We start from the raw sequence: 18,185 nt of genomic DNA on the forward strand, positions 1-18,185 counted from the left end.
AAAAAATGTGCTGTATGTTTTCTTCTGTAAAGATTCTTCTGCTTGGCTGAGGCCACAACTTGAATGAGGGGGAGCACAAGGCACTGTTAGCAAGGTGTAGCTCAGCATAGGTCATGGCTGCAGAATAAAAATAAGTCAATGTGCATGTGAGACTAAGGAGGTTAGGAATTCTCAGTCTGGGCAGGATGGCTGAGCAACACCAAGCTTCATTCTCCGTTGAGTCTCCCTGTACCGTTCACAGCCTTAGAAGCATTCTCTGTCCCTCGAAGGACAGAGGGGACCTGGTAGCGGAGTTACCAAGTGGCAATTTTAAAACAGAAGGAAGTACTCTTGCACATTCCGAGTTGTAGAGCTCGTTACCACAAGGTGTTGCAGAAGCCGGGAGTGTAAATGAACTCAGAAGGGATTAAGTTCATGGAGGATGTGCGAATTGGCAGCTATTAAGTATAACAGTCAATGCAGCCTTCAGTTTAGGAAATCTTTTAAGCTGCTGATTTCTGGAGGCTGAGAAAATATGTAAAGGAAAAGATCTGTTCATTTCCTCTTTTATGTAGCTTTCTTCAAAAATTTGCTACTGGCCGCTGCTGGAGATAAATTTACAGATAGGTGGCCCTTTGGTTTGACCCACAAAGCAATTAATGCTTAATGACTACATTTTCACATATTTTAAACTATTCCTCTACAAAGTTACTTCAGAAGAGATGATAAATTTTGTTGCTGTCTGGTTCCAAATTAATTTTTAAAAGCATTGTGGGTGGCTGTCATTGCCAGATCACTCCAGGTTTTTCAGCTCCACACAAGAAGCCTTCCTCCCTGTTGTTCCACGAACTGCGTGCTGCAGATTGATCAGAAGCTTGCGAAAGCACAGCCCTTTCTGATAGCTTGGGAATGCAGAGGGACGTTTTTGCATAGTCTGGGATTGTATCAGTTTCCCTTTCAGAAAAAAAAAAAATCAGCTTATTCAGATAGAAAATCTTCAGTTGCTATTCTTAAGCTGTTAATTGACAGGAAGGCACCAGAGTTGAAATAAATGATCAAGTGTGTACAGAAAGCTGTCAGCGTACTCGCATGGAAACCTACGCCGAGTCTGTAGCTGCTCTGATAATGATGGCATGGTGGTTATTCTGGGAATCAAAGGAAGTTATTGTTCCTGTTCCCAGTTTGTGTAGCTGAGACTTCAAGGCCTGTGCTAATTTAGATGTATTTTTCTAAAGGGAGAATGGAAGCAAGGACAGCCGAGTTGCAAATAATGACAGGTTACCTAGCTGAAACTTTCAGCTTTTTGTTTGATATTTCTAAAGGCTGTCTCCGGACTAAGAAATGGAATAGCTGGTTCAGAGCTGTGCCTGATTAACACACAGCGTGGTGATTTCAGTGCCCAGATGTTCTTAGAAAGGATGACGCTGACCCTGAATTCTGGTATCAAATTATTGATGTAGGAGAATGTTGGAAGAGATGTGATCGTGGTTACCTACATGAGGAGGGGAGGAAGTTTAAGACTTAAATTCATATAAATGGAAGTTAATTTGTCGGAATTCCTGTTAACTAATTTCATTATTTGTACAGATAAGGTCAAGAGCCAAAATAGAGAAAATCCGAGCCAGTCTATTTAATAGTAGTGATCTCATTGGTTTGTCAAGTCTGGATGGTGAAGATGAACTGATGGAAATGTCAACAGAAGAGATTTTAACTGTTTCTACTGTAAATCAGAGTTTATTTGACACACAAGGGAGCCCAGCACTAGAAGATTATTTCAATGATAAGTCAATCAAAGGTATGTGGTTTTCATATTAGCATCATATTTCATATTATCTCACTTGTACTGTACATTTTTGGGGGTGATGGAGGAGTCAGATTCTCCTCGCTGGTGTAAATTCAGTGTATCTCCGTAATTGATGGGTGACAATGAGGGGGAGCCAGGGAGTAATTTCAGAGCAAGTTTCCTCCCTCTCATCAGTTGGCAGGCAGCTATTTGCAACCTGAACATTGCTCAGCTGTCTTCACAGCTAGTCAAACAGCAGAAAAAAAGAAAAACACCACAAAACCCACAAAAAACTCCCCACCAAAAAACTACGGAGTTATTGAGTGATTTTTTTTTTTTTTTTTTTTGAGAAAATCACCACTGTAATAATTTACCATTTTTAGACACAGCATAATTTGAGAGTTGAAACTGTTGAAGTAGAACAGCTAATAATTTATATTCTCTAACAACACGAAAGCTGTACAGACACTAATACGCTTGAAATGGGCCCGAATCAGGGGTCGGAGGGATAATATTTGGAGGAGGTTCAGTTGACTATTTGCTCAGTTGGTAGGTGTTGGTGTGTAGCTACACAACATAGTTTTTACACTGGTGTCATAAACAATCTACTTCTTTCATTACCACTGCAGTCACGGTCAAATAATAATTACAATAGCTTGCCAAAATGGGAGAAGGCATCCGATTCTCTCTCATAAATGGGGTATTGGAGTGCAGAAAGGTCGGCTAGTAGAATTTTTCTGAGTGATTTTCCTCTCTGAGCAGCATGTGTTGCAATATTTTAGCTGAATGTCAAATGTTTTTTCATGGTTCAAATTCAAAACAGGTGTCATGGTATATTGTACCGTGTTGCTCTTTTTGTTTTAATTAGGTGAGAAATTGGTCCCAGGTGCTCGGGAAGTTCTCACAGAAATATTTAAAAGCTGTGTCCACTCTGAACAAATGCTGAGCCTAACTCCAGCGAAACCCATTAAGGTTGCAGATATCTATCTTAGTAAAGAGCAGATAAATTCTCAGACTCCTGGAAACCTTCTCCATGTGTTCTTCACAAACGTCCGCCCTCCAAAGAAAGTACTGGAGGACCAGCTTACTCAGGTAGCACTCTGAAAACTATTTTCAGCATCTTTTTTTTTTTGTGTCACTTGGAAGCATTGGGTAATTATTCACTTTCTGTGTTGGAAGATTTTAAGGAAATACGGTGTGCCCAAGCCAAAATTTGACAAGAGCAAGTACAACAAGGCGGGCAAAGAACAGCACCCAGTGAAAGTTGTGAGCACCAAGCGCCCGGTTACTAAACCACCTACGAAGGAAAAGTCTATGCTCAACAGTGTCAGGTTGGTGTCTTCAGCCTTTTGACAGTTGCAAAACATTTGATTACTCTTCAGGAATCCAGATTTTTATTTCTCTTCCCTCTGTATTTCCATGTATGGATTCGGAGGAGGGAAATGCAACTTTGAGATTATAAAAGACCCCTCCAAGGAATGTTTTGGTTTCTTGAACAGACTATAATAAATAAAATTTAATAAATTTTTTTACAAGCCCCTTTTTTTGATAAAATAAAACTTTTATCCTAACATTTGCTTTGTCCCTTAGCCGAACAGCCTTAAGTGAGAAGAAACCTACCGTAAAGCCAAAATCTCCTGAGAAGAGCAAACCTGAAGAGAAAGACCCTGAAAAGTCTCCCACAAAGAAACAGGAAGGTAATAGCTGTAGAGAATTTTTCTGTAGTGTTATATTGTAGAAAAGAAAGACATTATTTTTGCATTGGCATGCTTATGTGATATCATCATAGATCTGTTTTTGTTTTCAATGAGGCTAACTTATCTTTTTTTAAATAGCGATTAAAATGCTGCTTTTATCTGTCTATCTGTGAATCTGGACTCATCAACGTAAGCGAGAGCAAACCGTGGTCACACAGTTCATGCAACGGTGTGCGTAGGCCGTGTGCATCCATTGGGCAGAGAACTGGCTTCCTAAGGGGTGTAGATAGTTTCTAGGCTTTTTTTTTTTCTACAGGGTGAGATTAGGATAGCGTGGGGTTGAACTATGTGGTTTTAAATGGTGTTTCTCAACTTATGTGGCAAAATTATTAAGTTACAAGAGGAAAATTGGATGAAAGAGTAGCTTCATAACTAGTCTATCTGTGGAGGGGACAGCACAGCTGTGCCATGACAGGGGTTAGTTCCAGGGATTTGCTTGATGTTTCTTTCTCTGGTCTGGTGGCAGAGTGAGTAGACACGAGTTTGGAGTCTGCTCTTCACTGTAGGAGATTCCAGGTTGGGTCAGAAAAGGGGAATTTCAGTGTTCAGCCAAGGATGGATCCTTGATACCTGGTTAGATACATTGGTGGAACGATTCCGGATTTGTGTCCTTGAGAGGAAAGGATGAGTGTCGGTTACTGAAGGCCAGACTGGACCTGAATAGTGTGTTGGGTAGAACTACTCAAGAAATGAGCCATGGTGGGAAGGGTGGAACCAGGAGAAAGCTGGCAGGTAGCCACCTCATACGCCGACCGTTCTCCTGTGTGCGGTGTAGACTTTATACTAAGTCATTAATTATTTGATGGTCTTATCTCTGCTCAGTTCCTGAGGAGAAGTATTTGACACTGGATGGATTTCACAGATTTGTGGTTGACCGATCTAAACAGGATATCCGTAGTGTGTGGAGAGCTATTCTGTCCTGTGGGTATGATCTACATTTTGAAAGGTACATTTTACAAATCTTTTTGTAAACGTGTTACTGATTAATTGTGCTCACTTTAAAAAAAAAAAACCCACTCGATCCCAAATGTTCCTACTCCAAGTAGCTTTAACCAGTGTGTTAGTAACATGCAAACTTCTATCCGTGTAGAGAAAATTGTCGGTTATTTTCTTAAAACATGCTTTAAAAGAGTCACTCTGCTGTCAAAATGCAGGTTCCTGCATAGCTAACAACATAGCTAACAAAATCATATGCCATGCTGCCCTTGATAGCTTCCAAACTGTATCATAAATTGGCCCAACAAGAATTATATAGATCCATCTGGCTGTCTCTGGTTTCCTTCCACAACAGCTTTCTCTTCTGAGCACTGGGTAATTGTTTAAACTGGCAGTGTTGTTACTGGGTCAGTAGTAGTGTAGAAGAGGGAACGGTTACTTCCTTGTTAATATTGTACAGGAAGAAAGGCCCTTAAATGAATCCCCGTTATCACCTTGTGTCAAGCCACAAGCTAATTGCCACGTCTCCTTCCCCTGTACCCACTAAGAAGATAGTGTGGTAAGTGAGCTCAACAGGCAGTTCCTTTTTTTCTTATTATTTAATAACACCGAGCAAGATTAGGTGATGAATCAGTTGTTATTCTCAAACCAGAGTTTTTGTCATGGAACAGCTCTGCTTCAGGAAAGGGGAGAAAAAGTAGAGCAAGCTACCCGGTGTTGTGTTCAACGTGCTCTTAGTATGGTTGCACGTAGGTTTCAACAGGTCTCACACCTTTTACCTTTCAGGTGTGCCTGTATTGATGCCCGACATGCTCAGAAAGCCTCTCGGAAATGGACGCTGGAAATGGATGTAGCCCTTGTCCAGTACATTAACAGGCTTTGTCGTCACCTTGCGATTACACCAGCACGACTCCATCCCCATGAAGTTTATCTGGATCCAGCTGATGCAGCAGATCCCAGAATCTCCTGTCTGTTGAGTATGTATAGATCTCTTTGCGTGGAGCCTTTCTTCAGTGGAGTGCTCCTGAAGGACCTGGCTCTCACCCAGGTAGCTGGGCCTTTCCTGTGGAGGTGGCAGACTGGAGCCTCCGTGGGCCGAGGGGAACACTGAGCCTCGGTTTTTCTCTCTCCTTGGGTGTGCTTGGGCACTGCTGTGCCTTGGGCACTGTTGTTAGAAATGTGCTGCAACCGTTCTCCCAGCGTGCCTCCTGGGTCAGGCCGGAGCAGGGAGAGTTCTGGGGAGTTTAGCTTGTAGGGGGAAGGAAGGTCAGACTTCAGTTGTGGACCTAGGCAGAGTTTAGTCAACTAAATCCTGTTCTAAGCACTAAGTTCCTTTAAGAGGGTCTCCAGATAATGTAGATTCAGTGATAGTGAAAGACACTGGGCTCAGACACCCAGGAACTCCAGATCCAGCTCACCTCTGCTGTTGTATCTTCAGCCCTCGCGATGTGTGGGGGCAGGCGGGGCGGCTCTAGAAGGAAGCTCCTCTGGCTCCTGCCCTGAATCTGCCGGGACAACGGACTTTGCAGCAGGTAGGGAACCTCGTTCTCTCTCTGACTGGATGTTTCCCACCTCAGATGTTCCCGTTGAAAGTCTCCGCCTACGGTTTGCACTGCTTCAGTCTCTCAATACAACCTTGGAGACGTTCTTCCTGCCTCTGGTGGAGCTCCGGCAGACGGAGATGTACGCGAACAGCATCGCTGCGCTGCTGCAGGAGGCCAAAGGTCGGGTCCCGCGCGGGGGGGACACGCTGCACCACGCGGAATCCCTTAGTATATTTGGCAGAAGGTTTTAATGCGTGTGGACATGTGACAGAAAGGAGAATGTAGAGGGGAGAGGGACAGCGAGATAAGGAGTGGTTTCAGTGTGCTAACGAAGGCTTATTGGCTCCGTTCTCAGCCTGATGAGCTGGCGTAGGGTCTGAGGTGACGACAAAAAACCAGCATTAACCCAAGGGCACTTCTCAGTGTGGGAGTTTTTTCTTGCTTTGTTTTTTAAAGGCGAGGGGGATTATTTTTGGATGTAGTTAAAAGACATTCTGCACCTTTGGTGACCATGGAGGGAGTCAGCCCGCTGTGGGTGGCCTTCAAATGTGTCTTTATCTTCTTGGGCGTATCCATAGATGAAAATTCTTTGTTAGTGAACAAGCAGCAGGTCATGTGAAAGTCCCAGGACATGTTGGCATCCTCGTTGTCATTGAAGTTGTAGAATTAGAGAGATCAACCGTGCATCAGCATTTAAAATAGTTTTTCTAAGCCTTCATTAGCATACAAGCCCAAGATTTGGGTCGTTACGTTGCCTAAACGATACAGAATTCACCAAAGGTATCAATGTGTGTAAACAGGCTTTTGTATTGGCCCAGCTAGGAAAAAAACCCCTTGTAATGGCAGTATTGGGGAAGTGAGGAATGTTCAGAGATTTGTCTTTAGAGCCCACATTTATGGTGCAATGTGAGAGCCCTATTTTTTATCGTGTTTTCTTGCCTGTAGCGTTACTGTCAAAACACCTCAGATTTCTGAAAGCTATTTGGCAAAGTGTTTGTGATTTACAGAGATCTGGTGGAGCTGATAGGATCTATTTGTATAACGTGAGAATTCATCAGTGTCCTAACCCGACGCGCTTCTTCCACTAAACATTAGTAACAAATACTTTTTTTTTAAAAAAAAAGTGGATTAGCCGTATTTTACCTACCTGGTAAAGGTGAAATTATTATTCTACTGTTGTCCATTAGAGAATTGCAGAAAATAAGGTGGTAGAAGGATGGATTAACTATGCTGAAATGTGCTTGTTTATTTAGGGTTGATCTTTTATGACACAAAAGTAACGGTAATGAACAGAGTGCTGAATGCCACTGTCCAGAGAACTGCTGATCACGCAGCCCCAGAAATCACCCTGGATCCCCTGGAAATCGTTGGAGGTAAGGGAAGCATTTATCCTTCTCAAAATCTATTTTAATCCACTGCAGTAAGTCAGATCTGTTTTAACCAAGCTCAGATGCTCATTAATGCGAAATCCTCTGAGGACGGGGATTTTGTATTATTTTTTTGTTTGTTTGTTTTGAAATAGGGGAGATCCGTTCTTCAGAAAATTCCTATTTCTGCCAAGCAGCACGACAGCTCTCCTGCGTGCCCTCCTCGCAGCTCTGTGTTAAACTGGCCAGTGGTGGAGACCCCACGTACGCTTTCAACATCCGCTTCACGGGGGAGGAGGTTCATGGAACCAGTAAGTCGGGCCCACGGAGTTACCGGCGCGGGTGACGGCGGGTGCAGTCGTGACAACTTACTCCAGGTGGAATCCAAGTTCTCACCAGAACGTGGCTCGTGTCAGCCTTCAGGAACAGCGTCACCTTTGGGGTGTTGGTAGTCCTGCAGATGGAAAAGAATGAAGCTTCCCAGAATTAAGCAAGCCAGATGGTTCATTTTCATATTTTAGCTAATACAGCAGGATGTGTCCGTGCCTGGGCATGCAGCTTCCCTAACTAGAGCAAGTAAATAAAGTCATAATAAGTTGTTTGAAGCATGGGGAGAGCATTTAGTAAGGATGTCTCGTCAGGTTGTTTTGATGCTCAGCCGTGGCAAACCCCGCCTGTGCTGATGACCAAGACTTTTTAAAGTACTTTCTTGTTAGTAAGGAGCTGGGTAATGCTACTGTGGTTTTAATTGTTAGTGATCTGAGATCGTATAGCCAATAAATTAAGGTACCAATAGGTTAATGTGCCCTATATATTTGATACACGTTAAATACTAGTACAGGTTACATTATCAAACGTGGCTGTCAAGGAGTAAGCAAGTGTTAACAGTTCAAAACAGTCATGCCCTGATGAGGTGGTTCTGGGAGTTGTTTTCAACTTGGCATCGGAAATATGAGTTTGAGCTTGTCCCAGCCAAGCTGAAGAGATGGTCAATACGATAAAGTTTTGCTGCTTTAAAAACTGTCCTTAATTTTTGCAGTAAATAGTATTAAAATTGCATCCTCCTCATTTTTGCGAGGAGACGTACAGTATTTCCTTGTAATTGTTTTAATAATTTTCACGTGAGTGGTTAAAAGAATGAACCACAGAAAGGAATAAGCATTTAACTGTCCTGACTTCACCCAGGCAGTGCAGAGACGGGCTCCTCGTGACACGGGAGCACTGCTTTCCCACAGAAGGTGTTAAGCAATAATCTGACTTTATTAAACAAGATGATAATGCCTTCTCTCGACGTTATATTTTAATTTGTGAGGGTTCATTCTGTAAGATCTTTGTGCAGATGCTGTCCAGCCCCATTTGGGTATTGATCCAGTGGGGGTGCTGGCTCCCGTGGCTGCTACGTGGGCTCCATGTCCTCCAGGAAAAGATTTAACCAAGAGCTGAGGAAAAACTTGCTTTGCGGATCTGTTGAATAATTGATAAGGTTATCAAGGCAAATATCAGCTGTGTGTCAAAGAAGAAAATTGATTGCCGTTATCTAAATTAATGCAGTCTCTGCGTATTGATTGCAGTGGGGGTTTTTTTGGAGTTTCATGGGGGTATTAGAGAAGAAAAGCCCCAAATGTGCTTCTCCTATTACCAACTGGTATCACCTATCAAATTGTGTAAAGGAAAATTCTTGCCAGTGTGCAGCTATTAGCTGAACAAAGGGCTCCTTGATGCTTTCTCTCAAGGAGAATTCTTCTCTTTTTAAGGTCCGTGGTGGTTATTGACAGTATCTTAAAAGAGATAAATGTTACCTCCACAGCACAGCATCTGTAAGGATTTCTGATGCACTGCCTCGCTGCTTTTAGCTGTGGAAATGCCCCGTCATTGTGCAAGCAGCACCAGTCATCCCCTAATCAAGTAACTCATTCCATTTGCAGGCCAACTGGTGTAGCAAATGTTTGTGCCAGGCTTACACGCAGAGTGCTGGAAGACAAAGCAGCACTTGGGAATTGAGCAGGAGGCAATTCAATGAATATTTTTTTGCATGTAATTAAACTATTTCAGTGTGGGCTTGCACGTGAGTCGCGGGCTGGCGTGGCTGGCATCTACCCCACCCTCATTTAAGCCACGTGTCTGTGCAGTCAGAGAGGTTGGGCCTGTAATCTAAGGCATGAAACGTGATTCCAAGGAGAATGGCAGATTCTGGATTGAAAGGCAGCAGTTACAAGGCTCAGAGGGCATTTCATTATTTTGCCTCTCTCTTTTTTCAGGTGGATCTTTCCGTCACTTCCTCTGGCAAGTTTGTAAAGAGTTACAGAGCTCCTCGCTCTCCCTTCTCCTGTTGTGCCCGAGCTCTGCGGTCAATAAGAACAAGGTGTGATATCTCAATGCAAGAAATTGAAGTTGCTTTTCTCTTTTTTGAATGCGTGTGTTTGACCAGGAGCAGAACGCACTCAGGGACACAGGGAGTGGCTTCAGATCAACAGCCCCTGCCTGTGGATCGGAGCAGCTCGGCCCGAGGGGCTGACAGGACTGACAGTGGCTGTTGGTGAACCCCCAGTGGCACTTCCAGTGGTGCTGCGGGTACCTCAAGTAGCCAAGTGGTCAAAACTGCAGAATGTAGCAGGATTAAAACTCCCGGTCGAAGGTCACTTTGAGTAAATCTGGTTCGCTTGTCTGATTTAGGGATTGTCCATCCCAAAGTAGTGAAGTCATTCTGCTGGTATTTCTCCAGGAATGTCACCAGTCACGTTGCTGGTAGAATAAAACGCTCCATCCGTGCTATTTAGTGTCCTCCTGGTTTGTGCAGTAGATGTATTGTAGAAACAAGATAAAGCTTATAGCCCAAAGAATTTATGGTGGTTGAGGGGTAGTTCCTTCCTAGGAATATCAACAGGGTGGGGAAACAGGTCATTTCCCTCAGCTTAAGACCAGCTATGTCACAAACCTGGCCTTGCACATCCAGGCTGTATTCCAGAAACACGCCACAGCTGGAGGACTCGGATATCAAACTGGTAATGCAAATGCAGCAGAGTCCTGTGAATGCAGGGTAGCAGAGCTGGTAAAAGCAGGGCGCTCCGGGAAACCAGCTTTCTGGTATCGCTTTGGAGGATGGAGTGATAAGATGATGGGATGTAATATCTCTGTACAGTATACAGACTCCAGACCACGCTTGAGCAGTCCTGTTGTAGCCAACTAACCAGCAGCCACCGCGTTCGAATCGATGTTGTCACAAGCCTCTTAACTTGCAGACCCGCAGGGTGTGCGTCGATCCTTCACTCCTGGTCTGTGTGCTCCCTTCTGTGTTTTTTTTCTCTCAAGGGGAAGTACATTCTGACTCCTAGCCCTATAACCTACGCCGAGGAGCAGCTCTTCCACTTCTTCGGGCAGCTCTTGGGTATCGCGATTCGGGCGGATGTTCCTCTGCCGCTCGACCTCCTGCCCTCCTTCTGGAAGACCCTGGTGGGGGAGCCGCTGGATCCCGACCTTGACCTCCAGGAAGCTGACATCCTCACCTACAACTATGTCAAAAAATTTGAAAATGTAAGTCACTTTTTGTTTCTTTTCCCTCTTTTTTTTTTTTTCTTTGTTTCCAGGGTTTCCCCCACAGGCTAGCGGATGTTTTTCACGTGAGCAGAGCTGTGAAGTGCTTTAACTCGAGTGCAGGATTTCACATCCTGATGGCTTGGAAAAGCTGCTCAGTCTCCTCTGCTGCCAGGCCCAGTGGAATTAAAACTTCTGAAATGTTTGCTGGAGCTTGGCAGGGCTAGACCAGAAAATAACCCACCAAAGCTGTTACTGGGTTTCACCGCCCGTGATGGCTCCAGAGGACAGAGCGAGCGCTTTGTGCCTCGTGGTGACACCTTCAGTGAGCTGCGAGAGTAACGGGGTGTGACGTTGCCAGTCAGAGAGGGACCTGGGGGGTTGATCGACAGCCGGCTGAACAGGAGCCAGAGTGTGCCCAGGGGGCCAAGAAGGCCAATGGCATCGTGGCTTGTGTCAGCACTGGCGTGGCCAGCAGGGACAGGGAAGGGTCTTACCCCTGTGCTTGGCACTGGTGAGGCCACATCTTGATGGGTGGGTTCAGTTTTGGGCCCCTCACCCCAAAAAGGCCATTGAATGACTCGAGCGTGGCCAGAGAAGGGCAACGGAGCTGGGGCAGGGTCTGGAGCACAGGTCTGCTGGGGAGCGGCTGGGGGAACTGGGGGGGTTCAGTCTGGAGAAGAGGAGGCTGAGGGGAGACCTCCTGGCCCTCTGCAACTCCCTGCCAGGAGGGGGCAGAGAGGGGGGATGAGTCTCTGGAGCCAAGGCCCCAGCGCCAGGCCCCGAGGGAACGGCCTCAAGCTGCCCAGGGCAGGGTCAGGCTGGCTCTGAGGAAGGATTTCTGTGCAGAAGGGGCTGTTGGGCGTTGGAATGGGCTGCCCAGGGCAGGGGGGAGTCCCCGGGATCCCTGGAGGGGTTGAAGAGTCGGGCTGAGCCAGTGCTGAGGGATCTGGGGGAGTTGGGAACGGTCAGGGGGAGGGTCATGGTGGGGCTGGAGGAGCTGCGAGGGCTTTTCCAACCCGGATGATTCTGGGATTCTTGATGTGCTGGTCTTGCATTTTGTGACAGATAAATGACGAGACAGAGCTGGAAGCTCTGTGTGCAGAAATCGCCTCTCAGCATCTAGCAACAGAGAGCCCCGACTGTCCCAACAAACCCTGCTGCAAATTCACCTACCTGACCATGACTGGGGAGGAAGTGGAGCTCTGTCCCCGAGGCAGGCACATTCCCGTGGGGTAAGTAACAGCCTTGGCAGGACATTGTGCTGGGTTATGCGGTGAAGAAGCGTTTCTGGAATAATTTTCCAAGCACCAGATTCTCCAGAGGCGCTTTGGTAACAAGCGGAGGGTTGGAGGATCTGGGGAAGCTTTATGTTTGTTGGCAGGAGCTTGGAATCGCTGGTGCTGATTTGTTCTGTTGGAGATGGAGAGCGAGGAGTGGGTTGATGGGGTGTTTGTTGGCTTTAGTAAACACCCCCCAGGTAGGAGCCCTGTGAGAAAAGGGTGAGTGTGATGGGAGAGGAGGAAGCTGAGAGTGGAATTAAATCGGGAAATATCAGAATGCAAATAGCTTCATGCTCACTCCTGATTATTCAAAAGTAGAATCTCCCCATAAAAAAATGTGTCATGGTCTGGGGAAGGGCCAGAGGGCTCTTACACACTCCCCTTATTTTTTTTTTTCTGTGCCGAATCTCTGCCCCGCAGGTGGGAGAACAAGGACGTGTACGCGGCGGCGATCCGGAGCTTGCGGCTGCGGGAGCTGCAGAGCCCCGAGTGCATGACGGCCGTGCGCGCGGGGCTGGGCTCCATCATCCCCCTGCAGCTCCTGACCACGCTGACCCCGCTGGAGATGGAGCTGAGGACCTGCGGGCTCCCCTACATCAACCTCGAGTTCCTCAAGGTGCGAACAAACTTCCCTGTCTGACGGGGAGAGCAGAGAACCCCCCCGGGGGAAGGTGTTAGGGGAAAACCTGCTGCTGGTCCAACAGCTGGGACGGTCCTTGTGCATGCTGCCCTGCACGTAGGTGCCCCGCTTCCACCCCCAAGGAGGGTTTTCAAGTTTTCACTGGATTCAGGAAATAATGAGGGTGGGGCTTGTTCCTGAAGGAAATCATGAATTTACTATTTAACATCAAATTTTAAATCTGTCTCTATTTTCTTGAGCTTTATTCATTATTTGCCACTTGAGCTAAGAGGTGAAAGAGACGTTGCTCTTATTTTGAATTGCAAAGAGTTTCTGAAGATCTAAAATTCATCCATAACGGACAGACAATTTAAGAAGGGCAACGGAGCTGGGGCAGGGTCCGGAGCACAGGTCTGCTGGGGAGCGGCTGGGGGAACTGGGGGGGTTCAGTCTGGAGAAGAGGAGGCTGAGGGGAGACCTCCTGGCCCTCTGCAACTCCCTGCCAGGAGGGGGCAGAGAGGGGGGATGAGTCTCTGGAGCCAAGGCCCCAGCGCCAGGCCCCGAGGGAATGGCCTCAAGCTGCCCAGGGCAGGGTCAGGCTGGCTCTGAGGAAGGATTTCTGTGCAGAAGGGGCTGTTGGGCGTTGGAATGGGCTGCCCAGGGCAGGGGGGAGTCCCCGGGATCCCTGGAGGGGTTGAAGAGTCGGGCTGAGCCAGCGCTGAGGGATCTGGGGGAGTTGGGAACGGTCAGGGGGAGGGTCATGGTGGGGCTGGAGGAGCTTCAGGGGCTTTTCCAGCCCAGATGATTCTGGAATTCTGTGGACTTCTGGTCCTAAATCCTTTCATTTCATTTCCTGAAGAATTAAGCCATGAAGAGAACTGTTTTCTTGTGCCAGAAGTTGTAGAATATGCTCAGCCATGGGTGTTAGTCCTGAACTGCCCCTGTCCTGCCCCGTGCCCGAGGCGCACGGCAGCGGAGACGTTACAGAAGCCGATGGGCTGAGAAGATACAAACCCACGTGTATTAACGCCCTCCCGTGGGTGGATTTTGATAATGATTCTGCAAAAGGAGGAGAGTCGGGGGGGAGGTGTGGGGACCCTTCCAGCCTCTTACAGCGGAAGCAGCCACGGTGCCTCCTCCTGCCCCTCTCCAGGCACACACCATGTACCAGGTGGGCTTGATGGAGACCGACCAGCACATCGAGTTCTTCTGGAGCGCGCTGGAGATGTTCACGCAGGAGGAGCTCTGCAAGTTCATCAAGTTCGCCTGTAACCAGGAGCGGATCCCCTTCACCTGCCCCTGCAAGGACGGGGGCCCCGACACGGCCCACGTCCCTCCGTACCCCATGAAAATAGCCCCCCCCGACGGGGCCGCAGGTCTGTTCACCCTTTTAAGGCAAAATCAGTTCTGGCGCTGTCGTTCTAGCTGGCAGTTCTCTTTGTTTTAATTTAAACTTGTGTTTTGTGCACAAAGAATGACGAGAGGCAGGTAGTTAGGGCTGTAAATAAGAAGAGAACTTGTTTTTGAACCATGTCAAAAATCGAAATTAACTGCTTAAAACATTGCTCTCTAGAGACAAGAAGAGAGTTTGTGTAATATTTGTCTCATATGCTTTTCAAATGATGGGAAAGTCATTTGATTTTCCAGCTATCAGAAAAATCAAAATAAAATGAAGTGTCTTAAGTTTGACTTCTGTATGTTGCAAAATCTGCTCTGGGCTCGTTTTGAAACACCACATCAGGAAAAAAAAAAAAAAGCTCTTGGCTATCAGAAAAATATTGGCCTGAGGACTGAGGGAGCAGCAGTGCAGGATTTAAGGTTTGAGACACACAGGACAGGCAGGAATTTTATTTTCTTTTTCTTCTTCAGCAGAGGAAGGATCCTTTGGAAGAAGGAGGCAAAACGCAACAGGCATGTTCAAACCCTTTCTGGTGCCTTTTTTTTTTTTTTTTTTTTTCCCTGCAGGCTCCCCCGACTCTCGGTACATCCGTGTGGAAACGTGCATGTTCATGATCAAGCTGCCGCAGTACTCCTCGCTGGACATCATGCTGGAGAAGCTGCGCTACGCCATCCACTACCGGGAGGATCCGCTCAGCGGCTGAGGGGGGCGCCTCGAGGTGACTCTGGATTGCTTGGTGACTCCGCTGACGTCGGAAACCCTTCAGTTCACGTAAAAATACCTCCTGTAACACTGTGTGAGGAGCTGGAGGTTAATTTATTTTCTGAACTTTTGTTCCCGTTACAATAATTACTGGAAGACTTACATTTTGTATTTGTAGACTTTGTGGTGGACTGGTTATTTTGCTGCCTTGTTTGTGGAATATTTGTAGGATAGTTTAGTAAAGACCAGTTTGTGTATAATTTAATTTTGAAAAACCTTTCAACATGTACATTTCTAATTTTGTAACTGAGAGCGACACGACCCACGCAAACACAACAAACGTGAGGGCGTGCTGAGTGCGGGAGCACTCGGAGGCGAAGCCTCGTAGCTCGCTCTCCCCTGAAAACATTTTTGAGTACAAAAATGGAAAGAATTGGGTGTGGGGAGGGAATCGCCGCAGGAACAGAGCGCGGTGCCTCCTGTCGCAGGCGGAGATCGTGCAGGATTTCTAGCGCTTGCTTGAGTTCTTAGAGCAGAAAACGTGCTGCCAGCCTGCGTGGTCACGTCTCCACCGTTTTCTTGTAACTTTTTAAACTCTGAGCAAGCACACGGGTCGCTGCCGCAGTTAATCTGGGCTTTCGGCTCGACACTTTTCACTCTTTGATTAGGAAGATCTGTAATTGCAAGAACAGTGAAAGGGCTGTAATTCAGTTGGGTTCTTGCCCCAGATGTTCTTGAATGTTTGCTTGGCTTAGTAACAAAATAATTTATTGTAATTAAAATATTAGCAGAAACAAAACAGCTTCTCTCTGTATGGTGTAAGATACCACAGTTCAAGCTTCTCATCTGTCACTTTATCCTATTTCCGAACAAGCTTTCAGAATAATCAGTGCGTGGTTCAACACCCGGAACTCATTTCTGTACTCAAAAATGATCTTTGATCTAAGAGCAAACGATCCTAGAAAGGAGGATGAGGTTTGGGGAAGGCACAAAGTGACGCGGATGAAGACAAAGCTTCTATTTTCTACGGAAATAGCGGACTAGGGAGAGCGAACAAATCTCTGAAGTTTCACTTCTGTATGTTGTGAGATCCGTTCTGGGGTTGTTTCCAATCACCACATCAACACCCGGATCTTCCTTTACTCCTCTAAAAGCGGTTGCCCTGTGCCAGGAGCCTGTCGGAGTCACGGGCGTTGCTTTGTCGATCCCTTAGAACCCGCTGGAGCCCCGGGAAGGGTGAGGAGACCCCGAGGTGGTGGCTGGGGGGGGCCGTTCCCCCGCCGGGGTGTAACTGTGCTGCGGGGTTGGTGTTCTGTGTCTCTTTAGAAGACAACGTCCACTCATCGGGCTGGTCGGTGGTGATGGGCGTTGAAAAAGCTGTATTTATTGTATATTATTGTGAATATTGGGAACGGTGAGTGTGTGGTACGTGGAAGATAAGGTGTGAGTAAGAGAAAAGCCTAAACACGTGTGTATATTCTTGTTGTTCTGTGAGCGAATGGAGAAACGTGCGCGCAGCCGCGGTCGAGATGGTTGTTGGCGTCCCGAGTCCCCGCAGCCCGGGGCTGGGAAAGCTCTTCCCCCTCTGTTGCACCCGCAGGAACAGCCCCACAGCAGAAGATTATTTCCTCTCGAATTTTGTCCGTTTCCTGGTAGAAGCGTAGATGTAGCTCAGAAACCGGCGGGAGCGCAAACATGTGGAGTTTGCCCAGAGCAGGGTGGGGAGGAGGGGAAAAAAAAAAAACACAAAACAAAACCAAACCCACAAAACCAACCTGGGTTGGGCCCCTCTGTGCCACACAGGACCTCCCCTGATTTTCATGTGGCTGCTGAAGGTGACACGCTGGGGGCTGGTTTTGGGGTGTAAATCGCTCATTTTGGGGCCCGCAAGGCTTCGGGTGGACTCACGGGGCTGGAGAAGTCGCTGTGCCAACGGCTGCCAGGGCTGTTGATCACCGCTGCGAGGCCGAAACTGCTGCTGCTGCCTGTCTGCTCCTGCCAGAGCCCCCCGGAGCGGAGCCTGCCTGCGGCCTGGCCCTGACACATCTGCTGTAAAGTGACTTGATACATATTTATTACGATTAATTATTTATGATTACAGATAACAAACTTTTAGTCGATGCTGTTTACACCTCGCTGTGTAAATGAAGCTTCTTCTACAGGAGAAATGTCACACCAGTAAACAACCTTCATCAACTTTGGGTTTTTTTTTTCTGAGGAACGAAGAAATGAGTTGGGAGGGGGGTGGCGGGGGCTTTATTTTTTTTTTTCTACATGACTAGGAAGGAAGCGCTGCAGTGGTTCCACTGTAGCTCAAATGGCCTTTTAATTAAAAGCTTTTCTAATCATCATTACTTCCTTGTGCTTTAAATGAACTTGACATTGTCTGTAATAGCCTTGTTTGTCAAAGCAAAGATTGGTTTGTGATTTTTTTTTTTTTAAATATATATTCATTCAGAATGTAAAATTATACTAAACAATGGAGAAAAAAAAAAAAAAAAACAAAACAAAAACCACAAACAAACCAAACCTCTGGAGCTGGGTCTTAGTTCTAGCGCGGTGTGTGTCCCCTCGGTTCCTGCACAGCAGTACCCTGTGACGTGCTCTTGGCCATGGCGTGTGCACTTGCATAAAGGAGATTCTCACCCTCCCCTCGCCTGTGTCGTGTCCTTCTTTGGGGCTGAAAAGGCCGAGATTGGTCCTCCCCGGGGGGAGCTGTGTGCTTGTTAGGCATTAATACACTGGCAGGTGTAGTTACTTAGCCCAGAAATGTAAATGGTTTGTATAGGACGGAAAGCAAGAGCAGGAGGGCCGGTATTTCGCTGGGGGAAGTGCAGCATTTCTTGCCCCTGAGGGATGGCGCAGCCTCAGCCCCGTTCCCTGCTCTGTAGTTTGTTAATTTTCACACTAATGATTTCTGCACCTTTATCTCTCACCTGAGGAGGCAGCTTAGAATCCTGTCTCCTACCCGAGCCTCAGCAAAGGCTGGCTGCCACCTCTTTTCAAATACCTTTTTTCTGCTTTTCTTCTACAACTAAACCCATAAAACGTCTTTATTTTAGAAACAGGCCCCTTCTCCTTCTGCCTCAGAACAGGGGCAGGCTCATTAACCCTGCTAATGCCATCTGCTGGACCCAGCTAATTAGGGTGATGCCCAGTCATTATCTCGGCCCTGCCTGCTCCAGCTTGTGCTTTACCACTTCCCGGAGCCCAAGGGCTGCAAATTAACAAAGACCTAGTGGAGGTAATTAATACCAGTGGAACACAAATTACCAGATCCCCCTG

At 46.9% G+C, this 18,185-nt stretch overlaps 1 protein-coding gene across 6 annotated transcripts in view; it reads left to right on the forward strand.

Moving 5' to 3' along the window:
* Positions 1-15,725, forward strand: part of HECTD4 (HECT domain E3 ubiquitin protein ligase 4) — a 77,191-nt gene extending 61,466 nt beyond the window's left edge. For all 6 annotated transcript variants that reach the window (XM_074921622.1, XM_074921624.1, XM_074921625.1 and 3 more), the window contains 15 exons: positions 1,567-1,774; positions 2,631-2,854; positions 2,942-3,093; positions 3,353-3,459; positions 4,342-4,465; positions 5,242-5,432; positions 6,033-6,179; positions 7,253-7,372; positions 7,522-7,677; positions 9,625-9,728; positions 10,676-10,897; positions 11,966-12,132; positions 12,601-12,796; positions 13,953-14,175; positions 14,765-15,725. In XM_074921622.1, coding sequence (XP_074777723.1) covers positions 1,567-1,774; positions 2,631-2,854; positions 2,942-3,093; positions 3,353-3,459; positions 4,342-4,465; positions 5,242-5,432; positions 6,033-6,179; positions 7,253-7,372; positions 7,522-7,677; positions 9,625-9,728; positions 10,676-10,897; positions 11,966-12,132; positions 12,601-12,796; positions 13,953-14,175; positions 14,765-14,901 — 2,478 coding nt within the window. In that variant the 3' untranslated portion in view covers positions 14,902-15,725. The remainder of the gene's footprint in view (positions 1-1,566; positions 1,775-2,630; positions 2,855-2,941; positions 3,094-3,352; positions 3,460-4,341; positions 4,466-5,241; positions 5,433-6,032; positions 6,180-7,252; positions 7,373-7,521; positions 7,678-9,624; positions 9,729-10,675; positions 10,898-11,965; positions 12,133-12,600; positions 12,797-13,952; positions 14,176-14,764) is intronic.
* The last annotated feature ends 2,460 nt before the right edge of the window (positions 15,726-18,185 follow it).

The sequence above is a fragment of the Athene noctua genome, chromosome 17 (genome assembly GCF_965140245.1).
Source record: "Athene noctua chromosome 17, bAthNoc1.hap1.1, whole genome shotgun sequence".
NCBI lineage: Eukaryota > Metazoa > Chordata > Aves > Strigiformes > Strigidae > Athene > Athene noctua.